At 41.4% G+C, this 22495-nt stretch overlaps 1 protein-coding gene across 1 annotated transcript; it reads left to right on the top strand.

The window, feature by feature from the left end:
• The first annotated feature begins 5045 nt into the window (after positions 1-5045).
• On the top strand, positions 5046-8047 carry LOC128500906 (uncharacterized protein K02A2.6-like). The gene is made up of 2 exons (XM_053470276.1): positions 5046-7282; positions 7469-8047. The coding sequence occupies exons 1-2, from the start codon at positions 5066-5068 to the stop codon at positions 8045-8047; spliced, it is 2796 nt and encodes a 931-aa protein (XP_053326251.1). The 5' UTR covers positions 5046-5065.
• Positions 8048-22495: the final 14448 nt, after the last annotated feature.

Genomic DNA, 22495 nt, shown 5'->3' with positions numbered 1-22495 from the left:
TCTACAAAAATATGTGATCACAGTTCCATCTTATATCGAAGATACCATACATATATTAAAAATTGTGGAAAATATTACTTGGTCCAAAGATTACATTTGGGCCACAGTAGATGTATCCTCCTTGTACACAGTAATCCCTCATGAATGAGGGATTAAAACAATTGAAACAGTATTTAATAACGATGAAAAGATGGATCATCTACAGAGTCATTTTATTGTAAAATGTATTCATTTTATCCTTACCCACAATTATTTTTTATTTGATCAACAATTTTATTTACAAAAATGTGGAACTGCCATGGGGACCAGATTTGCACCAAGCTATGCGAATTTATATGTCGCAGATTGGGAGACCAACAACATCTGGTCTAACAATCCTTTTGGTGCAAATCTGGTCCTCTGGAAACGTTATATAGATGACGTTCTAATAATTTGGAACGGGTCAATAGAAGATTTAGAACAATTTATAGTACACATAAATCAAAATGAATATAATTTAAATTTTACCTCAAACATTAACAAGGAACAAATTAATTTTTTAGATCTTATTCTAATTGGCAGAGATAATGAAAAAATAGGTTCAAAAACTTTCTTTAAACCTACGGACGGAAATGGTTACATTGACTTTTCCAGTCGTCATCACCCGCAATGGTTAAAAAACATCCCTAGGGGACAATTAGCGAGGATACGTAGGAACTGCACTCAAGATGCAGATTTTCTCTTCCAGAGTCAAAAGTTAATGGAGAAATTTGAAGAGAGGAATTATCCTAAAGAACTATTAATGGAGAGTTCATCACAAGTAAAAAATACAAAGAGAAGTGACCTGTTACAAAATAAATCTCAAAAAATGAGGATTTGAATTTTAATTTTGCTTTTTGTACCCAATACAATGATAGAGCATGGCAGATAAAACGGGCCATTAAAAAATGTTGGCCAATTTTACAGGGAGATAATATTTTACAAAATTACCTTCCAGAGGAACCTAAAATTATTTATAAAAAATGTAATAATTTAAAAAATATTGTAGCCCCTAGTGCTCTTTCAAGAATAAATACTGGTGAACATTTTTTATCACAGAAATCTCCAGGTTTTTTCCGCTGTGGAGTATGCAAGTTTTGTAAAACATGTCATACACAAAACAAAAAAACTACCACATTTAAATGCACTATTACTAAAAAAGAATATGAGATCCGCCATTTCATACATTGTAAATCTAAAAATATTATTTATCTTTTAGAATGTAAATGCAGGCATCCAGTATATTGGCCGCACTTCCAGAGAGTTAAAAATTAGGGGTTTGGAACACTTAGGAGGTATTCGAAATAAAAACTTAAAACATAGTGTTCCTAGACACTGCTTAAATTGCACAAAATTCCCCCTCGCTAATTTTAAGATGACAGGAATAGATAAAGTATCCCCCCATTGGAGAGGTGGAGATATAAAAGAAATGCTAGCTAAGAGGGAGACAGAATGGATATATAAATTTCAAACATATAAAAAGGATGGTCTAAATGTTGAATTGGATTTATTAACTTATTTATAATATTTATATATTTATACTCATTTTTAGACTTTTTTATACACATACATTTTGTTTAATCATTATCTCTTTTTAACATTTTTATCATCTCATTTTTAATTTATTTTAATTTATTTATTATTTTTTTTTATTTTATTTATTTTCATTATCATATTATGCTTATATGTTCATATATTTTATTTGTTCATTTTCTATTTATATTTATTTTTATTTCTATATCTATTTTTATTTTTATTTTTATTATTTTTTATTTTTATTTTCATTTTTTAGAGTTAGGGTTAGGGCTAGAGTTAGGGTTAGGATTAGGGTTAGGGTTAGGGTTAGTGCTAGGGTTAGGGTTAGGGTCAGTTTTTTAGGTTAGGGTTAGTGTTAGGGTTTAGGATTAGGGTTAGGGTTAATGATAGGTTTAGAGCTAGGGCTAGGGGTAGGGTTAATGTTGGAATTTTATTTTATTTTATTTTTATTTTTCATTTTTATTTTTATTTATTTTTATTTATATTTATTTTTATATTTATTTTTATTTTTATTTATTTTTTATTTTCATATACATATTTTTATCAATAAATTATACATATATTCATTGTACTAGGAGATATTTATTACATTCATTTTTATTTTCATATACACATTTTTATCATATATTTTTTAATAAATTATATTGTACTAGGATATATTTTTACATCATATTTTTATCTCCAATTCATTATTGATTTTTAGACCTTCCTTTTTTTCCTTTCTATACCTCCCTTTCGTTATGTTTTTTCCCCTTATGGTATTTTCCTTTATGGCATTCTTTCCCCCTTTTTATTCATATATATTTACATCTCTCTATTACTTACCTCATTATTTAAAGAAAATATATATATACTATGAATTCGTTTTTTATTTATATACATATACATCTACCACTTACCTTATCATCTAAAGAATACACATACATCATAAATTTTGTTTTATATGTTTATTGATTATATTTGTCTCTGTTTTTTGGTTCTGTGTCCGTGTGTATCTGGTTTGAGGCATCCGAAAATCCGCAATAAAAGGAGAACGCAGAACATACTTTACTCGTTCTAGCGTTCCCTTGAATGAACTTTATCGGCAATGTCCCCGGGAGGAATGGAGGTCCGTGCGGAGACGTAATCGCGTCAATACGCGATTACGTGATGACGCGACGGTACGACGCCAACACACGGCGACGTTATGGCGTGGCGACGTGACTACCCTGAACGCTACCCTGAACGCTACCGGAACTCCTTATAAAGTGAAGGATTTGACAATGCGGACTTACAGATCATTTACCTTGTTGGAATACACTTACTTTTTTTTCTCCTGAAGAAGCCAACGGAGTTTGGCGAAACGCGTTGAGACTGAGCCTTTATTGTATTCGGATATCTTTGATCTGCTGGACGTTTTTATACTGCGCTTTTGCATAACATTTCGGTTATGCCAACTTCTTTGTGAGTTTTATGAGCTCTCTTCTTATTAAATATAGTTTCTTAATACTGCACCATTTGTGGTTTTCTTCATTTGCATTCCAGATATTCAGAAGAACTTCTCTCATTTGATGGGCCTCTTTTACCTATTACCTTTGTGAGTGAATCACGTTGTTATCACTCATATTTATTATTTGGACTTATTACACTATTGTATTTTGTTTTTTTCTTTACATGTCTATGCGCCCCAATCTTTGATATATTTAAAGTTATCCACACCGGAGCGTGATCAGACCACGAAATGTGTCCAATCTCTGCCCGAGTCGCTCCCTGCAATGCAATTTTGTCAACTAGTATCAAATCAATCCGCGAGTAACTGGAACGTACGTTGGAATAAAATGAGTAGTCTCTATCCAGAGGGTGCAGGATCCTCCACATGTCAAAAAGGGAGTGTTGATGAAATAAATGTTGCAATTTCAGCCCGTGGTTGGTCACCAGTTTCAAATACTTAGTCGAGAGTTTAGCCGAGGAATCCAGAGAAGGATCGGCAAGGAGATTGAAGTCGCCACCCACGATCACTCTGCCCTCCACCTCATGCAGCTTAGTAAATACAGTATCCAAAAAGGTCAATTGACCAGAATTTGGGGCATAGAGATTAAGAATGGTATAAGAGGTCCCTTGTATGGAACCCTTCAAGATCAAATAACGGCCCTGGGGGTCACAGGTCTGGGATTGCAACTGAAAAGCAACATTTTTATGAAACAATATTGTCACACCACAAGTTTTCCCAGAAGCACGAGCATGATATTCTAAAGGGTAATGTTTAGATGCTAATAGGCGATGATTGGATTTAGACAGGTGAGTTTCTTGGACCATGACCACCGACGCCTTTGTAGTGATATGTGCATATTAAAGAACTGTGTTACTTTAATAGGCAGGGGATTCCCTGAGTAGGAGGGGTTTTATGGAGCACATGTTGATGTTAGTTGAGCAAGGACTCTACCAGTGATGTGGTTACTGATTAAAGAATAAGCTGTTCATCTGAAGTGAGTGTCAGCATTAATTATTCTGCAAGAACCATAGAAAACACAACATGGTGTCAGAAGTACAGGATTACATAGGTTTGAAGGGAGAGTTTGGTGTCTGAAAGTCTGCTAAAGAGTGTTCCAACAAGCTGCCATCTTGCTGAGAGCTGAATAAAAAATCTGCAAAAAGCAAGGTATGAAAACATGGAAGCTCTGCAACCACCACCAAAACTTCAGTTAACTGGGAATGTTGCTGCAAATTGGAAGAGATTTAAACAAAGATTTGAATTATATCTGTCTGCAATTGATGCTGACAGAAAAAGTGAGAAAATGAAATCCTCATTATTTTTGCATGTAGTGGGTGAAGAAGCACTGGAAGTGTACAATAACTTTGTGTTTCCAGAAGGAGACAATCTAAAATTAATCCCAATAATGGATAAATTTGAAGAATATTGCATACCTAAAAGGAATGTCACATATGAAAGGCACAGATGCATGCAGAAGCCAGGAGAAATGATAGATCAGTATGTAAATGAGCTGAGAAATCGCAGCAAAACATGTGAGTTTGGAGAATTAACAGATTCTTTAATAAAAGACAGAATTGTTTGTGGGATACCAGATAATGGACTGAGAGAAAGGCTACTAAGAGAGCAAGACCTGAATCTGGACAAGGCCTTAGCCATAGCACAGCTGAAACAGTTAAATCACAGGCTAAAGAGTTAGTTACTGAAACATGCACTGTAGATCAACTGAGGAGTGAGCAAAAAAGTAAAATGGAGAATAAAAAGATGCAAAACAGAAAAGGAAGCAGAGTGAATATAGATATGCAGCAAAAGCTTTGTAATAGATGTGGTACTGAACATGAACAGAGAAAATGTCCCGCAAATGGACAGAACTGTAATAAATGTGGTAAATTAAATCATTTTGCACGCTGCTGCAAAAGTGCAGGAAAGCAAGTTCACACACTGAATGAAAATGCTGTAGAGGAATTCTATGTAGACACACTGCTGCAGAATGAGAAACAAACAGAGGACTGGATCCTTACACTGCAGTTGCAAAATATAAAGATGCCATTTAAATTAGATACAGGAGCTCAAATTAATGTCATATCAGAGTCTGTGTTTAATCTGATGAAGCCAAGACCAACACTACAGGAGACTAATATCAGAGTTACAGGATACTCTGGTGCAAATATACCTGTGAAAGGCAGATGTTTAGCAAAAGTGACATATAAAACTAAAGTGCACACTCTATCTTTTATTGTTGTTCCAAAAAATGTTCAAGCAATATTAGGTTTATCATCTTGTGAAAGACTGAATCTAGTGAAAAGAGTACTTGTGCTGGAAACTGGAAGTGATCCAGAATATGAAGGCTTATTGGAAGAATACAGAGATTTATTTAATGGGCTTGGTTGTCTGCCAGGTGAACACACCATCAGGATAGACAAAACGGTACCGCCAGTGGTACATCCCTGCAGAAAAGTGCCATTTGCACTTCAAGACCAACTCAAAGCAGAGCTTGATAGAATGGAAAGCATGGGAGTCATTGCAAAAATAGACGAACCAACTGAATGGGTAAATTCCCTAGTAATAGTAGATAAGAAAAATGGAAAATTACGTATTTGCCTGGATCCTCGCGATTTAAATAAAGCCATAAAAAGAGAACATTTTAAGTTACCTACTCGCGAAGAGATCATGTCGCAATTTGCGAATGCTAAATATTTCAGTAAATTAGATGCTTCCTCTGGATTTTGGCAATTGAAGTTGGATGAAGACAGTTCAAAGTTGTGTACGTTCAACTCACCATATGCCAGATACAGATTTCTGAGATTACCATTTGGTATTGCATCTGCCCCAGAAGTATATCACAAAACTATTCACATGCTATATGAGCACATTGAAGGTGTGGACACATCCATGGATGATATTATCATATGGGGAACTACTAAGGAAGAACATGATTCTCGTCTCAGGAAAGTTCTAGAAGCTACTCGACAAGCCAACTTGAAGCTAAACAAAGAAAAATGCCAATTAGGACTAAAAGAGCTGAAGTTTGTTGGAGACATCATCAGTGATCAAGGTGTAAGGCCTGATCCCATGAAGATATCGGCAATAAAATACATGAAGAAACCGCAAAACGTAAAAGATGTGCAGAGGTTTCTAGGTATGGTAAACTACATGGGAAAGTTTATACCCAACCTGTCAGAGAAAATAGCACCGCTGAGATGGTTGCTAGAAAAGAAGAATGCATGGAACTGGAATCATGAGCAAGAAACAGCGTGGCAACACTTAAAGGAAGTGCTTACGCATGAACCGGTGTTAAAGTTTTATGATCCTGCTAAAGCCATTAAAATATCGTCTGATGCATCACAAAATGGAATAGGAGCAGTTCTACTACAAGACCATGATAGTACCTGGCAACCAGTAGCATATGCTTCCCGCTCCATGTCTGGTGCTGAAACTAGATATGCTCAGATAGAGAAAGAACTTCTTAGTATCTTGTTTGCATGTAACAGATTTCGTCAATGTATTTCAGGACAATTGGTAAATGTGGAAACCGATCACAAACCGTTGATAACATTGTTCACAAAGTCTCTGAATGACTGTCCTCTAAGGATTCAAAGATTGATGATCAAATTGCAACGTTATACCCTAAAGGTGACATTCACACCAGGGAAAATGATGTATACGGCTGATGCATTGTCCAGAGCAGTGGATGAGAGAGCTGGTCAAGATGACAAAGTAGCTGAAGAAATTCAAGCTTACGTGGATATGGTCACCTCAGCTATGCCTATTACAGATGCAAAGATGCAGATGATCTGTCAAGAAACAGAGAAAGATTCTACTTTGGATAGAGTTAAACGTGCTATTCAAATCGGATGGCCTGATGTCAAACAGAGTTGCATAGATGGAGTCCAAGAATACTGGAACTGCAGAGCTGAACTGACTGTCGTAAATGGAATCATCTTTAAAGGCAGTAAGATTGTGATTCCTCATAGTCTCCGCAAGCTAATGCTGGAGAAAATCCATGAAGGCCATTTAGGCATTGAAAAATGCAGGAAACGAGCAAGAGAAGTAATGTTCTGGCCACGAATGAACCAAGACATTTCTGATATAGTGGCCTCCTGTGATACATGCTTAAAGTACCACGTGTGCAATGCAAAAGAACCACTGCAGCCACATCCAGTTCCAGAAAGGCCATATCAAAAGGTTGGTGTTGACTTGTTTACATGTAACAACACAGATTTTGTCATTATCAATGATTACCATTCCTTATATCCAGAAGTATGTGGATTGTGATCAACTTCAGCTGAGAATGTGATTCGATGCATAAAGTCATTCTTTGCTAGACATGCAATTCCTCAAGAAGTGTTTACTGACAATGGCCCACAATTTGCCAATGCCCGATTCACACAGTTTGCCAAAGAATGGGAATTTGTACATACTACATCAAGCCCACATTTTCCACAGTCCAATGGACTAATTGAAAAATCTGTTGGAATTGTCAAAAAACTAATGCAGAAATCTGAAGAGAGCAAAAGTGAGTTTTATAAAGCGCTGCTTGCATATCGCAGTACGCCACTAGCATGTGGTTACTCGCCTGCACAACTTCTTATGGGAAGACGCCTGCGTACTAATCTACCTATGAAGGATGACCTGCTTGCAAGAAGGACTGGTGCACAGGTAAAGCAGTTTAAAGAGAATCAGAAGGAGAAACAGAAAGTCTATTTCGACTCAAGAGTTAAATCTTTACCTGAGCTGCATAAGGGAGAAAAGGTGAGGATTAAGGACAAGGACAATACGTGGACACAGAAAGGTTCCATAGATGAACAAGTGCAACCTAGATCTTACACGATTCGGACAGAGGAGGGAAGGATTATTCGAAGAAATAGAAGAGACATTCTAAAAGAACCAGAGCAGAAATGTTCCAACACTGAATCGGATGGAGTACTATATTGCAACACGGAGACGGAATCAGAGACTGATCAGGTTGTTAGACGGTCTACACGTCGAAGGAAAAGTCCTGAAAGACTGATAAAGTCATGTTAATATATCTATATCCAACAAGTGAGACAGTATGCATACGTAATTGTTAGATAGATAAATGTTTGGTTATAACATGTTTTTCTTTAGCATGTCATTTTCTTAAGAGAGGAAGGTGTAGTGATATGTGCATATTAAAGGACTGTGTTACTTTAATAGGCAGGGGATTCCCTGAGTAGGAGGGGTTTTATGGAGCACATGTTGATGTTAGTTGAGCAAGGACTCTACCAGCGATGTGGTTACTGATTAAAGAATAAGCTGTTCATCTGAAGTGAGTGTCAGCATTAATTATTCTGCAAGAACCATAGAAAACACAACAGCCTTCAGCGGTGTAAGCTCTCGGAACAACATTTGACGTTTATGCCGAGTATTCAAACCAGGTGCATTAATAGAGACCACAGTGAGAAGCATCATGGGGAAGGGCGAGACAGAAAACATAAAAAAAAAAAGGACCAGGGGGAAAGAGGAAAGAAAGAGAAAAGGGTGTAGGAAAAGACTACACAAACGGAAAGTGTGTTGAGAGGACGCCCACGTCAGACACTATGGCACCGAGCCGCTACAGAGACACAACACCAAACGACTGACGGGGGGAAAATGCTTTAAGTATTAACGAACAAAGAGAGGGCAATTCCATGGAATTGCTGCCACACCAGCAACCACAGAAATAAACTTGAATCACCGATATTCAAGTTTATTGGCTCACTTGAGTTGCTTCTGCATTGAGATAGTCTCTTTCCAAGTAGGCTATTTTAAGTAGGAGTTAAAAAGAAACAGGAGTTCCCTTGGAGGAGTACAACTGGTGGAAAAAGCTTTATTTGGTTGCATTTAATTACTCAGTCAACTGTTTTGGGTGCTTTATTTTTGGTGTAGTTTTTTTTTTCTTCTGAGTGGTTAACTAGTTTCACCTGTCTGGGTTTATCTATATAAAGCCCCAAGTAACTCACAGAGCTTGCTCACTTGAGTTGCTTCTGCATTGAGATAGTCTCTTTCCAAGTAGGCTATTTTAAGTAGGAGTTAAAAAGAAACAGGAGTTGGAAAGAGAAAAAGGGGTTCCACAAGGTACTGTATTTATACTGCTATATATTTATTGGACTGTTTTTGTTGAACTATAGTTCTGTACTTTTAACTGTTTATTTTTGAATATTTTTGTTATTTTGTAGATTCTCATTTATTTATTTATTTATTTCTTATACTTGATTGTGAGTATGGTTATGGGAGTTAGCAAGATTGATGATCTGACTCAATGCACATCTTGCTTCATGTATGCATGCCTGGATGAATCCGTCCAGGGTCCATACCTCTGTGGCAGGTGTGAGCAAGTGGTTTCTCTGGAAGCTCATATTAGAGATCTGGAGAAGCAAATTGCAACTTTGAGAGAGATAGACAATCTTGAAAGGAGTCTGCTGCTCACTGAGCAGAGTTTAGTGGGTACAGGTAGTGAAGAGGGAGGAGATAAGTCAGCTGGGGAACAGGCATGTAGCTGGGTAACAGTTACACGTGGTGGTAGAGGGGGAGGAAAGAGGAAAGGTTTAGCTAGTACTGACCTTGTGCAGCCTAACAGATTTGCCCGCTTGAGCGAAGATGTTGGGTGCATCAGCTCAGGAGTAGCTATACTGGAGGAAGCTGTTCCTTCTAACAGCCGAGGGAACAGCCCCTCTAGTATGAGTGGGGTTGAGAGCATAAGAAAGGCTAGACAGGTTGTGGTGGTAGGGGACTCTATTATTAAGAGAGTAGATAGGGTAATCTGCCGCTCTGATAGGCTCAACCGGACAGTTTGCTGTCTCCCGGGTGCTCGGGTCCGGCATGTTGCTGACAGAGTGGATGGATTATTGGGAGGGGCCGGGTCGGCTGTCATGGTCCATATTGGTACCAATGACAAAGTCAGTGGAAAATGGAAGGTCCTAAAGAATGATTTCAGGGAATTAGGAGATAAACTGAAAAAAAGGACCTCCAAGGTAGTATTTTCAGAAATATTACCTGTGCCACGCGCAACAGTAGAAAGGCAGCGGGAGATCAGGGAGGTAAATGCGTGGCTAAAGTCATGGTGCAGGAAGGAGGGTTTTGGCTTTCTAGAGCACTGATCTGATTTTGCGCTTGGGTACAATCTTTATAGTGGTGATCGATTGCACCTAAACGGAAGAGGGTCTGCTGTGCTAGGGGAGAGGATGGCTAGAAGGCTGGAGGGGTTTTTAAACTAGTGGTAGGGGGGGAGGTACACAGAGATCTTGAAAATGGAGATAGCGCAGAAAGGAGAGGGGCTTCAGATCAGAACAAGGGGGGTGGAGATGGGGGGAGGGGCAAGATCAGAACAGAGGAGGTATGTATTAATAAAAATTCTCATAAAATTCAAGAGACTCAGGGTAATATTAAATGTATGCTTGCTAATGCAAGGAGCCTAAATAACAAAATGGGAGAACTAGAGGCAATAGCATACACTAAGCAATATGATATAATAGGCATAACAGAAACATGGTGGGATGAGACCCATGACTGGGCAGTTAACTTGAAAGGTTATACGTTATATAGGAAGGACAGAAAAAGCAGGAAGGGAGGAGGAGTATGTTTGTATGTTAACAACGAGCTAAAGTCAAATATTAAGCATCTTGAATGCGACAAGGGATTTGTGGAAGCTTTATGGGTAGATATCAACTTGGGGCAGAAAAAAGGAAAAGAACTACTGGTTGGGATATATTAACCTAATGTTAATAATGATGAGGAAGAGCAGCTGTTAGAGCAAATTGAGAAAGCTACACATCTGGGTAACACGTTAATTATTGAAGATTTTAATTACCCGGACATAAATTGGGATAGAGGGACTAGTAGTTCTGCAAGGGGATTGAGGTTTTTGAACATGTTAAATGACACATTCATGTCACAACTGGTACAAGCACCAACTAGAAAGGATACTTGTTTGGATCTGGTGATAACAAACAATGTTGATCTGGTGTCTAACATTCAAGTGGGGGAGCAATATGGTCTCTTTTGAAATAAACTCAAAAAAGAAATTGCCCATGGGGAATACTAAAACTAGACTTGGGCACCAGGGGGCTCTTCGTGTTCATCTTCGTGCTCGTCTTCGGGGGGGAAAAAACTTCGTATTCCGCGAATATTCGCCCGTTCCTGTCTTCTCTTCGGGCGAATATTTGCGGACCTTCTTCGTGCTCGTTTAATCTTCGTTTCCTTCCCGGTTGCCTAGCAGGGGTTAATACGGGGTTAACAACACATCGGAGCAGCAGCAGCTGCCGTGAAGGAACGTGTGTACAACTCTATTGGTCGTTTCGGCAGGGGGCTGGTCTGGCATCAACGAGTGAATTGCAGAACGCACTTCATTCGTTGATGGCAGGCCAGCCCCCTGCCGAAAAGACCAATAGAGTTGCACACACGTACTGAGGTGTACTGTACACAAAATGACCTAGAGACAAATGCTCCAAGGAACTTGGCCTCCGTTTATCATACACAATCACACATCCATAGATGTTTAATAAAAGAATAGGGATTATTTTACATTTTTAAATTGATTTTGGACCACTTGTAATACATGCCTAACATTTGCTACCTATTTACAATGGCATACTTTGCAACAACCCAACTTTTACTGGACAGGACTGGAAAAAAGCAGGACTGTCCACCAAAATCTTGGGTGTGTTGGCAGGTATGCGGATGGAAAAATGTTGGACAAGAACTAAAAAATAGCTTAGGGTTAATGTACGGTTATGTTTAAGATTAGTAGCAGTGCACTGGTTTGGTTAAAGATGTATTATGTCTAAATAATAATTTCATTTTAATGAAAAAATTAGGGGTTTATTTAAATGTATTTTTAAGTTAGATTTATTATTTAGTACTTTATTATATTTATTTAATGTTTATACTAGTGCTACCTACCGAGCTATAACTACCAACGTGTATTTGCATACCTAGTGTTATGTGTGTTATGTGTATTGTCACTGTGTTAAATGTGTTATGTGTGTTATGTGTTATGTCACTGTGTTATTTGTGTTATTGTGTGTGTTATGTTTGGTTGGTTGTGTATCAGAAGGAAAATAATGAAATGGAAATGGAAAAGGAAATGGAAAAGGCGAATGAGTGGGCAATTGGCGACCCACTCACCTGTTTCACCCCAGAGCAAAGCATCCAAACACTGTCAGTCCTAGACGTTTGGCAGCAGACTTCCAGAGCTCAGACACAAGACCCTAGCGTAAGCTGGCCACTCCGGCGGAGGTAGCAGGCGTTGCCACACCGCAAACAGATGCAGCCAGGGGGGGAGAAACTGCCCTTACCACTAGGGACATTTTGGGCATGACTCTAGCCAGGAAGCAAACTGGCAGAGAAGAGATGCTGGCACCACCACCACCAGCAGCAGCATTGAAAAATGGGAAAGGCGAATGAGTGGGCAATTGGCGACCCACTCACCTGTTTCACCCCAGGGCAAAGCACCCAAACACTGTCAGTCTTAGACGTTTGGCAGCAGACTTCCAGAGCTCAGACACTAGGCCCTAGCGTAAGCTGGCCACTCCGGCGGAGGTAGCAGGCGTTGCCACACCGCAGACAGAGGCAGCCAGGGGGGAGAAACTGCCCTTACCATTAGGGGCATTTTGGGCATGACTCTAGCCAGGAAGCGAACTGGCACAGAAGAGATGCTGGCACCACCACCACCAGCAGCAGCATTGAAAAATGGGAAAGGCGAATGAGTGGACAATTGGCGACCCACTCACCTGTTTCACCCCAGGGCAAAGCACCCAAACACTGTCAGTATTAGACGTTTGGCAGCAGACTTCCAGAGCTCAGACACTAGGCCCTAGCGTAAGCTGGCCACTCTGGCGGAGGTAGCAGGCGTTGCCACACCGCAGACAGAGGCAGCCAGGGGGGAGAAACTGCCCCTACCATTAGGGACATTTGAGGCATGACACTAGCCAGGAAGCGAACTGGCATTGAAGAGACACTGGCACCAGCAGCAGCAGCAGAATTGGGAAAGGCGAATGAGTGGGCAATTGGCGACCCACTCACCTGTTTCACCCCAGGGCAAAGCACCCAAACACTGTCAGTCTTAGACGTTTGGCAGCAGACTTCCAGAGCTCAGACACAAGGCCCTAGCGTAAGCTGGCTACATTAGCAGAGGTAGCAGGCGTTGCCACACCACAGCAAGTGCAACCAGGGGGAGAAACTGCCCTTACCATTAGGGACATTTGAGGCATAACACTAGCCAGGAAGCGAACTGGCATTGAAGAGACGCTGGCACCACCAGCAGCAGCAGCAGCAGAATTGGGAAAGGCAAATGAGTGGGCAATTGGCGACCCACTCACCTGTTTCACCCCAGGGCAAAGCACCCAAACACTGTCAGTCTTAGACGTTTGGCAGCAGACTTCCAGAGCTCAGACACTAGGCCCTAGCGTAAGCTGGCCACTCCGGCGGAGGTAGCAGGCGTTGCCACACCGCAGACAGAGGCAGCCAGGGGGGAGAAACTGCCCTTACCATTAGGGACATTTTGGGCATGACTCTAGCCAGGAAGCGAACTGGCACAGAAGAGATGCTGGCACCACCACCACCAGCAGCAGCATTGAAAAATGGGAAAGGCGAATGAGTGGACAATTGGCGACCCACTCACCTGTTTCACCCCAGGGCAAAGCACCCAAACACTGTCAGTATTAGACGTTTGGCAGCAGACTTCCAGAGCTCAGACACTAGGCCCTAGCGTAAGCTGGCCACTCTGGCGGAGGTAGCAGGCGTTGCCACACCGCAGACAGAGGCAGCCATGGGGGAGAAACTGCCCCTACCATTAGGGACATTTGAGGCATGACACTAGCCAGGAAGCGAACTGGCATTGAAGAGACACTGGCACCAGCAGCAGCAGCAGAATTGGGAAAGGCGAATGAGTGGGCAATTGGCGACCCACTCACCTGTTTCACCCCAGGGCAAAGCACCCAAACACTGTCAGTCTTAGACGTTTGGCAGCAGACTTCCAGAGCTCAGACACAAGGCCCTAGCGTAAGCTGGCTACATTAGCAGAGGTAGCAGGCGTTGCCACACCACAGCAAGTGCAACCAGGGGGAGAAACTGCCCTTACCATTAGGGACATTTGAGGCATAACACTAGCCAGGAAGCGAACTGGCATTGAAGAGACGCTGGCACCACCAGCAGCAGCAGCAGCAGAATTGGGAAAGGCAAATGAGTGGGCAATTGGCGACCCACTCACCTGTTTCACCCCAGGGCAAAGCACCCAAACACTGTCAGTCTTAGACGTTTGGCAGCAGACTTCCAGAGCTCAGACACAAGGCCCTAGCGTAAGCTGGCTACATTGGCGGAGGTAGCAGGCGTTGCCACACCGCAGCAAGTGCAACCAGGGGGGAGAAACTGCCCTTACCATTAGGGACATTTGAGGCATGACACTAGCCAGGAAGCGAACTGGCAGAGAAGAGACGCTGGCACCACCACCACCAGCAGCAGCAGCATTGGAAAAGGCGAATGAGTGGGCAATTGACGACCCGCTCACCTGTTTCACCCCAGGGCAAAGCATCCAAACACTGTCAGTCCTTGGCATTTGGGAGCGGACTTCCAGAACTCAGACACAAGGCCCTAGCGTAAGCTGGCTACATTGGCGGAGGTAGCAGGCATTGCCACACCGCAGCAAGTGCAACCAGGGGGGAGAAACTACCCTCTCCTTTAGGGACATTTAAGGCATGACACTAGCCAGGAAGCGAATTGGCAGAGAAGAGACGCTGGCACCACCACCACCAGCAGCAGCAGCAGCACCATTGGAAAAGGCGAATGAGTGTTGAATTGGCGACCCGCTCACCTGTTTCACCCCAGGGCAAAGCATCCAAAGACTGTCAGTCCTTGGCGTTTGGTAGCAGACTTCCAGAACTCAGACACTAGGCCCTAGCGTAAATTGGCTACACCGGCGGAGGTAGCAGGCATTGCCACACCGCAGCAAGTGCAACCAGGGGGAGAAACTACCCTCTCCATTAGGGACATTTGAGGCATGATTTCAGCCAGGAAGCGAACTGGCAAAAGATACTGGCACCATCACCAGCAGCAGCGTTGGAAACGGAAAAAGGTGAATGAGTGGACAATTGACGACCCGCTCACCTGTTTCACCCCAGGGCAAAGCATCCGAAGACTGTCAGTCCTTGACATTTGGGAGCGGACTTCCAGAACTCAGACACTAGGCCCTAGCGTAAATTGGCTACATCGGCGGAGGTAGCAGGCATTGCCACACCGCAGCAAGTGCAACCAGGGGGAGAAACTACCCTCTCCATTAGGGACATTTGAGGCATGATTTCAGCCAGGAAGCGAACTGGCAAAAGATGCTGGCACCACCACCAGCAGCAGCGTTGGATAAGGAAAAAGGTGAATGAGTGGGCAATTGACGACCCGCTCACCTGTTTCACCCCAGGGCAAAGCATGAAAGTCTGTCAGTACATGGCGTTTGGGAGCGGACTTACAGAACTCAGACACTAGGCCCTAGCGTAAATTGGCTACACCGGCGGAGGTAGCAGACGTTGCCACACCATAAACACGTGCAACCAGGGGGAGAAACTACCTTAAACACTACAGAGAAAAAAAATTAACTTTCTAAGCTAAGAGCTGGGTAACCCAACTTGGGCAGATTGAATTTAAGAAAGGCAATATGCTCCATCAGATGAGGTGCCATGCGTGAGCGCTGTGGACTCAGTATGTTTCCAGTCATAGAAAACACGCGCTCACTTTGAACAGTGGTTGGCAGACATGATAGTAGCTGCTGCGCAACCCATGAGAGTGCAGGCCACACACTCTTCTTTTCATCCCAGTAGCTAAGAGGATCAACATTAGGCGCAGAAGGAACTTCACAGAGGTAAAGTTTGACCATTTCAGCAGCACTACTCTCCTTTCTGCTGCTAGCTCTGTCAGATGGTCCAACTATACTCCCAAGTGCCTCTTCCCAAAACGCAGCTGCTCCACTCAGCTGTGTTGTGCTGCTTGTGGCACTGCTGCTGATGCTGCTGCTAGGAGTAGCAGACCACATCATCTCTTCCTCCTCCTGCACCTCTCCCTCCTCGGACAGCATTCCCATTTTACGCTGCCAGTCACGCACCTTGTTGACCAATTGCTCCCGGTAGCTACTGAGAACATTAAATTTCAGCATCATTTCGACACTCTCTTAAATTCGTTTGCGAAGGTGTACTTTTAGCAGATCCTTCAGCTTCCTGACTATGGCTGCTACGTCAGGATGTAGAGTGCCACCTTGAACAGCCTCACGGTTTCCAAGGAACACATCCATCTTGCTGCCTAGATGGGAGAACACTGGGATTACCTGGGCCAGACTGGCAGTGTTTGAGCTTAAATTTTCTGTGGCATCCCTGAATGGTTTAAGGACTGCCACTAGCTGGGCGATCACTGTCCAATCCTCCCTATTCAATGGAGAGGTAATCCCAATATTGTGCTCTGAGGCAAGATTATGGATTGCCCTCTGCTGCTCCAAAATCCTCTCCAGCATGTCTAACGTGGAGTTCCACCGTGTACTGACATCCTGACGTAGGCAGTGTACGGGAAGACCTGACCTCTCTTGCTCTTCCCTCAAAAGTTGGCTAGCCTTAACACTATGGTGAAAGTGCCCAGCGATCTTTCTGCAGCGGGACAGAACTACTGCTGCCACATTAGTTCCTTCTGACATTGCTGCCTTCACTACAAGATGGATGATGTGGGCTGCACAGCGCACACCAACAATATGACCATCTCGCAGCGCTTTCACCATATTGGCACCTCCATCAGTTACCACAAAACCAACTTCAACATTGGTGCCCGCCTTTGCTCCCACCCAAAGGCTAAACATTTTCCTCATTGCATGCAGAATATTTTGGGAAGTGTGCTTTTCATCCATCACTTCTGCATGGAGAAGGTTAGATCGGTAGCCTGCTGCAGCAGCTTCCTTAGACACACCGGGCTGCCACCAGTGTGCTGTCAAAGAAAGAAAAGGCATGCTGGCCGCTAGGTGCACTCCACAAATCTGTAGTGAAATGAACAGACTGAGCAGCAGCCTTGGAAAGCTCCTCTTTCACTGCTGCAACACAGGACCGATACAATGAGGGGACAATGTTACTGCTGAAAGTGGAACGTGACAGAACTGTATATTGTGGAGCCACAGCCGCCATCAATTGTTTGAAAGGCTCCCCTTCGATCATAGAGAAGGATGCCCCTCCAACAGCAATGAACTGACCAATCAGTCGCGTTACTTTATTGGCCTGCTGTTTGGGCATTGACCTTTTGGATTGGAATGCCACAAATTGTTCCAGGGTGGGCTGGACATGCAGTGCTCCAACCTGCCTTGGTCTCTGGCTGCCAGCACTAGCTGCTGCTGCTGCTGCTATTGGCTCAGAAGAAGAAGCTGTTGGGGTTTTTGCACGGCCACCAGCATCTTTCCCCAATAGCACAGCGTTGTGTTGAGTGCTGAGGTGATGCTTCATGCTAGCACTGGTAAAATGGCCAGACACTTTCCCTCTGCTTATTAGCTTCCCACAATGTTTGCACTTTCCATAGCGCCCTTCTTCAACATTTTCAAAGTGCTCCCAAATTGGGGCGCACATAGCCTTGGAGTGTGCCTTGGGTGCTGCTCCTACTGCTCCGGGGTGGATGAACAGAGGCAGAACTAGTGGTGGTGGGACTGGTGGTAACAGTACTGGCCATAGTGGGACTGCTAATTGATTTAGATTTGCTAGGTTTTGCTGCTGCTGCTGCTGGTGGTGGTGGTGGTGGTGATGGTGATGATCGTAGCGGAGAAGGTGGAGGCTCAGGGGAAAATTGTGCACTAGTCATTTGGACACTGCTCCCTGAGGAATCTGATTCCTGACCACTCATCTCCTCTACTTCCTCTGGCTCATAGTCTAGCTCTTCATTAGCCAGATCGAATGGAATTCCTGCTAGGCTGGAGCTAAGACTGATATTGTCGTGAGACTCGTGACTAGTAGTAGTGCGAGCAGGAAGAATAGACTCTGCACTTGGCCTCTCAGTCTCAGGCTCCTCTGCTACCTCGCTAGGTGGAGTTCCACTATGTGTAGCCCTCTCTCTAACTGTCTTTACAAAAATTTTGTAAGGACTTGGTGGCTTGCTAGAGGTACTAGGAGGACATGGCGTGGCGGTACCAGTGGGAACAGTAGGCGCAGCACTAGTGGTGGTAGAGGCGGTAGAGGTGGGGGTGGTGGTGGTGGTTTTCCCTACAAAGGAATGAGATCGCTTTGGTTTGGGACCCCTCTGAGTCTTGCTGCTAATTTGGCTCTGCTTGGTGGATGGGGAAGATGCTGCTTGGGGCAAAAGGCACTTCTTTTTAGTCATTGGGCTGGTACTACTTGTGCTACCCTTTAACTTTGAACGTGCTTCTGGTGCTTTAGGCTTTCCGTAAAAAACCATAGAGCTTGTGGGCCTAGCCGCACTACTGCTGCCTGATTTTGGTGCCTTTACTTTACTTGATGATCCTTCAAACAATGCTTCCCCAAATGATAAGCGAGAGCTTGGCCTACTTGGCCGACTAGACTGACCCAAAGGCTGCATCTTAGAACTGTTGGTGCTGGTGGTGGTGGTAGATGGAGCTTGTCCCTCCTTAGTCCCAAAAGGAGGATCCATTTCAAATTTTGTGTTGTGTGTGTAGTGTAGTGTAGTGTTTAAAAAACTATAAAAAAAAAAAAAAAAAAAAGGAAAAACAAATTAAAGACAAAAAAATTAGAGGAAGTTCTCTTCAGTGCTACTGCTTAAAAAGTAAAACTATGCACTACTGCACTGTGCTGTTGTGTGCAATCTCCCAAAGTGCTAAAGTTATTTAAATTATTAACTCAAGATTAACTATTTAATAACTAGCAGTATTTTATTTTTAATTTGAATTTACACGGGCCTAAGAGCTTAGCCTACTACTATGCTAGCCTAAAGCTATATTTCCTTACTATAAGTCTACCTCTAGGCAGACGCTCTCAAACCCACTAAGCTAAAGTGAGGTTAAATCAGATTCAGTATATGATTTATTAATTAATATTAAATTATATAATATTAATAGATTAGAAATAATTTACTTATATATTATGTATTATAGATAGAAGAATATAGATTATGAATTAGAATTTAGAATTAGAATTACTTATATTATAGATTATGAATTAGAATTTATATTGTTATATATTATTTATAATATATTATAGATTAAGATTAAAGAAGATTAGAATTATTTTAGTACTACTGCTAGTAGCTTGAAGCTTTGCTTAGTACAGCTCATCACACAGTCAATTTTTCTTGAAAAGAATTAGAAATAAAATAAAATGTCACAGCAAAACAGTTAGCTTCACTGCTTGCTGAACAAAAACACACAGCACTTATGCGGCTGCACTCACTAGCCCAACAAGTTCACTTCACCGATGGACTGAGGTGAGCAAAACACTAAGGGTACTTTTAATAAAATTGAAATAAAATGTAAAATAAATGAGAAAATCTTTGCAAAACAGTTAACGTCACTGCTTGCTGATCAAAAAAAAACACAGCATTTATGCGGCTGCACTCACTAGCCCAACAAGTTCACTTCACTGATGGACTGAGGTGAGCAAAACAAATGAAATAAAATGAAAGATTAATTAAGAAAAATTGACTTGGTCTCTTACTGTTGCTAAAACAAAGCACAAACTATAGAGCTGCAGCACCAGTACTAATAAGATTAGCTGAACTATACGCTAGTAGTAATTAATTAATATTATTACTTTTATTTATAGCTAATTTAATTAACTATTAAGATAAGAAAGAATTATAGAATAATTGATATTACTGATTTTAGATTAGACACTAGTAGATGTCTTGAATGTCTACAGTACACTCTACACTAGTATACTATTACTAACTATAACTGACAAATATATATATAATTTTATAATGAATTCAATTATTAATTATATTAATTAATATTACTGATTTTAAATTAGACACTAGTAGATGAATGTCTACAGTACACTCTACACTAGTATACTATAGTATATATATATATATATGACTGACAAATATATATATATAATATTATAATGAACTATTAAATTATAGATTCTATTAAATTATTATTTATAAATTATATTTAATTTATTTAAGCAGGACAGGCAATAGGCACTAGTGCCAGCCCAGGGCAAGGGCACCCCAGTGCCACTGAGGCACTGGGTGCACTGTCAACTCAACAGCACTTACACTACAGTTGATGACAAATTAAATTAAAAAAAAATTAAATTAATCAAATTATTATTATTAATTATATTAAGTAGCACTGAAGTGAGGATGAAGTACACTGTGAGAAATGGCAGGCTAAGGCTTACCAGTCTCACACAGAACAGAACAATCTCTCTGTAACGCTCGGACGCAGCACAGCAGTGTTGCCAAAGCAGTCACAGCGAAAAATGAATGGATCTCTCAGGCAAGCTCTGGTCTTATAAAGGCGCCTTCAGAATTCAAAAAACAGCAGCACAGTTGGACGAGACCCTTAGCGTGACGTCACAAGAGTGAGCTGATTGGACAGACGAGATCAGCTCACTCCTGTTTGAAATTTTGGCGGCTGCGCGGCAAAAATGAAGACGATCTTCGATTCTTCGTGGTTGTGAGTCTTCGTCTTCTCCTACGTTTTGGCGGCACTGTATTCTCTTCAGCGTGTCTTCGGAACGAACAAAAAAACGGCCTCTTCGTGCTCGTTTTCATGTTCGCCCGAAGACGAATGCGCAAGTCTAGTAATCACTAATTCACACAATCATTTAAAAAGAACTATCAAAGTTCTTTATAAAGTAGGCAGTTTCAATCAGAGCATAATCTTCAGTGGCCGATGAAGACACATAGACCCAGTCCCAAAATGCAGTAACCCCAAATCTGTGTCCGAGCTCCACAGTCTTTAGAGTCTCTGGTACTTGTGGAAACTCTGTACCAGGGGAAGAAGTAGTCCTAATGGACCCCCCGTACCCACCTCTCCAAAAACAGAACCCCTTTCAAGGCCAAAGCCTTTAGTCTGTAGGGAGGAGGCTGGCTCTCAGGCCCTTCCAGGAGCCCATGGCACGGCTTCTGTGACACATATAATCGATGTATCTAGAATATAGAAGTAGATTCTTCTTTCATTCTTTTCTTGACCAGATATTTGTCTTCCCAGTGGAATATGAAGAGGTTTGCATAACTGGGTGTGAATTAAGTAGCTGTTTGTGGTTCCTTTCATTTGAATATAGAAGCTCTCATTAAACCAAATGTACAGTGTACAGTGATTCTACATCACTTATGACCAGGATGCAGTTTACCATCCACTGTACAGTGTTTATTATATAAATGGTGTCTTTTATAAAGGATTTTGGAATAACAAATGCTTGCAGAAGTACATCGACATAATTTGAGAGATTGCTAGTTATTGGACCTATCCCAGAGTAGAAAAAGGTTATCTTCCCACATAACTGGATAAAAATAACAACTTTTCACACAGACAGATGAAATCTGTTGAAGCATAGAAAAGAGCAGTGATTTTGAAATACCTATGGTCACAAACACAGGCATATTCTTTTTTTTTCTTTTTTTTTATTAATTTTATACAAAAATACAAAAGACTTAGACATAAATAAATATAGAACAACAAACAATTTCAGACAATTACAAGATTTGGATTCCATTGTCAATATATTGCCAAGAAAAAAAAAATAAAATAAAAACATTTCTCCCATTTTTTTAACGCTGGGGGGGGTATATTCCTTTTTAAATAACGTTATCAAAGTTAAAGCTTTTGAGAGCAGTTTTCTCTGTGTTTCCCCTTCCACTAAGTCATATAAGAGTTTTTGAACTTTAGAGTTTTGATTCCAATTTATCGATTTTGATAAAAAGCTTTTAACTCTTAAATAATTATAAGCTTCATCTGGTGGGAGTTTAAATTCTGATTGGAGCTGTGTAAATGATTTAATGTTAATTCCATCAATCAGATCCTTTATTCTATGTACACCTCCTTGTTTTCAGATTTTTAGATTTATATTATCCATCATATTTTCTATAATATAAAGCGGTAAACCTATTATGATCTTATCTTTAAGGCCTGCCTTTTTTTTTTTACCCAGATCCAAGTCTTATAGAGCTGTCTTAAAACTGGACTATTTATTGTTACCTTTATTTCTGCAGCTCTCTTAGGAGAAATCCAAATAAAGAGTTTGTAATTTTTTATAGGGATAATTCTTTGGAATCTCTCCCCTATACCATGGCTCCTGTGTAGCTTCCTTTCTCTGCGTTATGCAGGCTTGTACTAATAGCGCTGCTTGTGAGTCTTCTTGGATCAGGGACACGCTTAGCCAACCTTGAAGTTTGTTTTTTGTAATAAATTGAGCTTTTAATCTAGGTTTCCTACCTCCCTATATAAATGTATTTATAGAGCGTTGGATTAAATCTATCCAACTATGAGGTATGTTCACCCTTCCCCACCAGGAAATAAAAAGACCTCGCCATTTTTTAAAGAATATA

This window comes from Spea bombifrons, chromosome 6, assembly GCF_027358695.1.
Source record: "Spea bombifrons isolate aSpeBom1 chromosome 6, aSpeBom1.2.pri, whole genome shotgun sequence".
Lineage (NCBI taxonomy): Eukaryota > Metazoa > Chordata > Amphibia > Anura > Pelobatidae > Spea > Spea bombifrons.
This window is presented reverse-complemented; position numbering and strand designations above follow the sequence as displayed.

Coding starts and splice junctions, on each gene's coding strand:
- LOC128500906 (XM_053470276.1), top strand. CDS start 5,066: ATGCCATTTAAATTAGATACAGGAGCTCAAATTAATGTCATATCAGAG. Junction 7,283..7,468: donor ACCATTCCTTATATCCAGAA/GTATGTGGATTG, acceptor CATTTTCCACAG/TCCAATGGACTAATTGAAAA.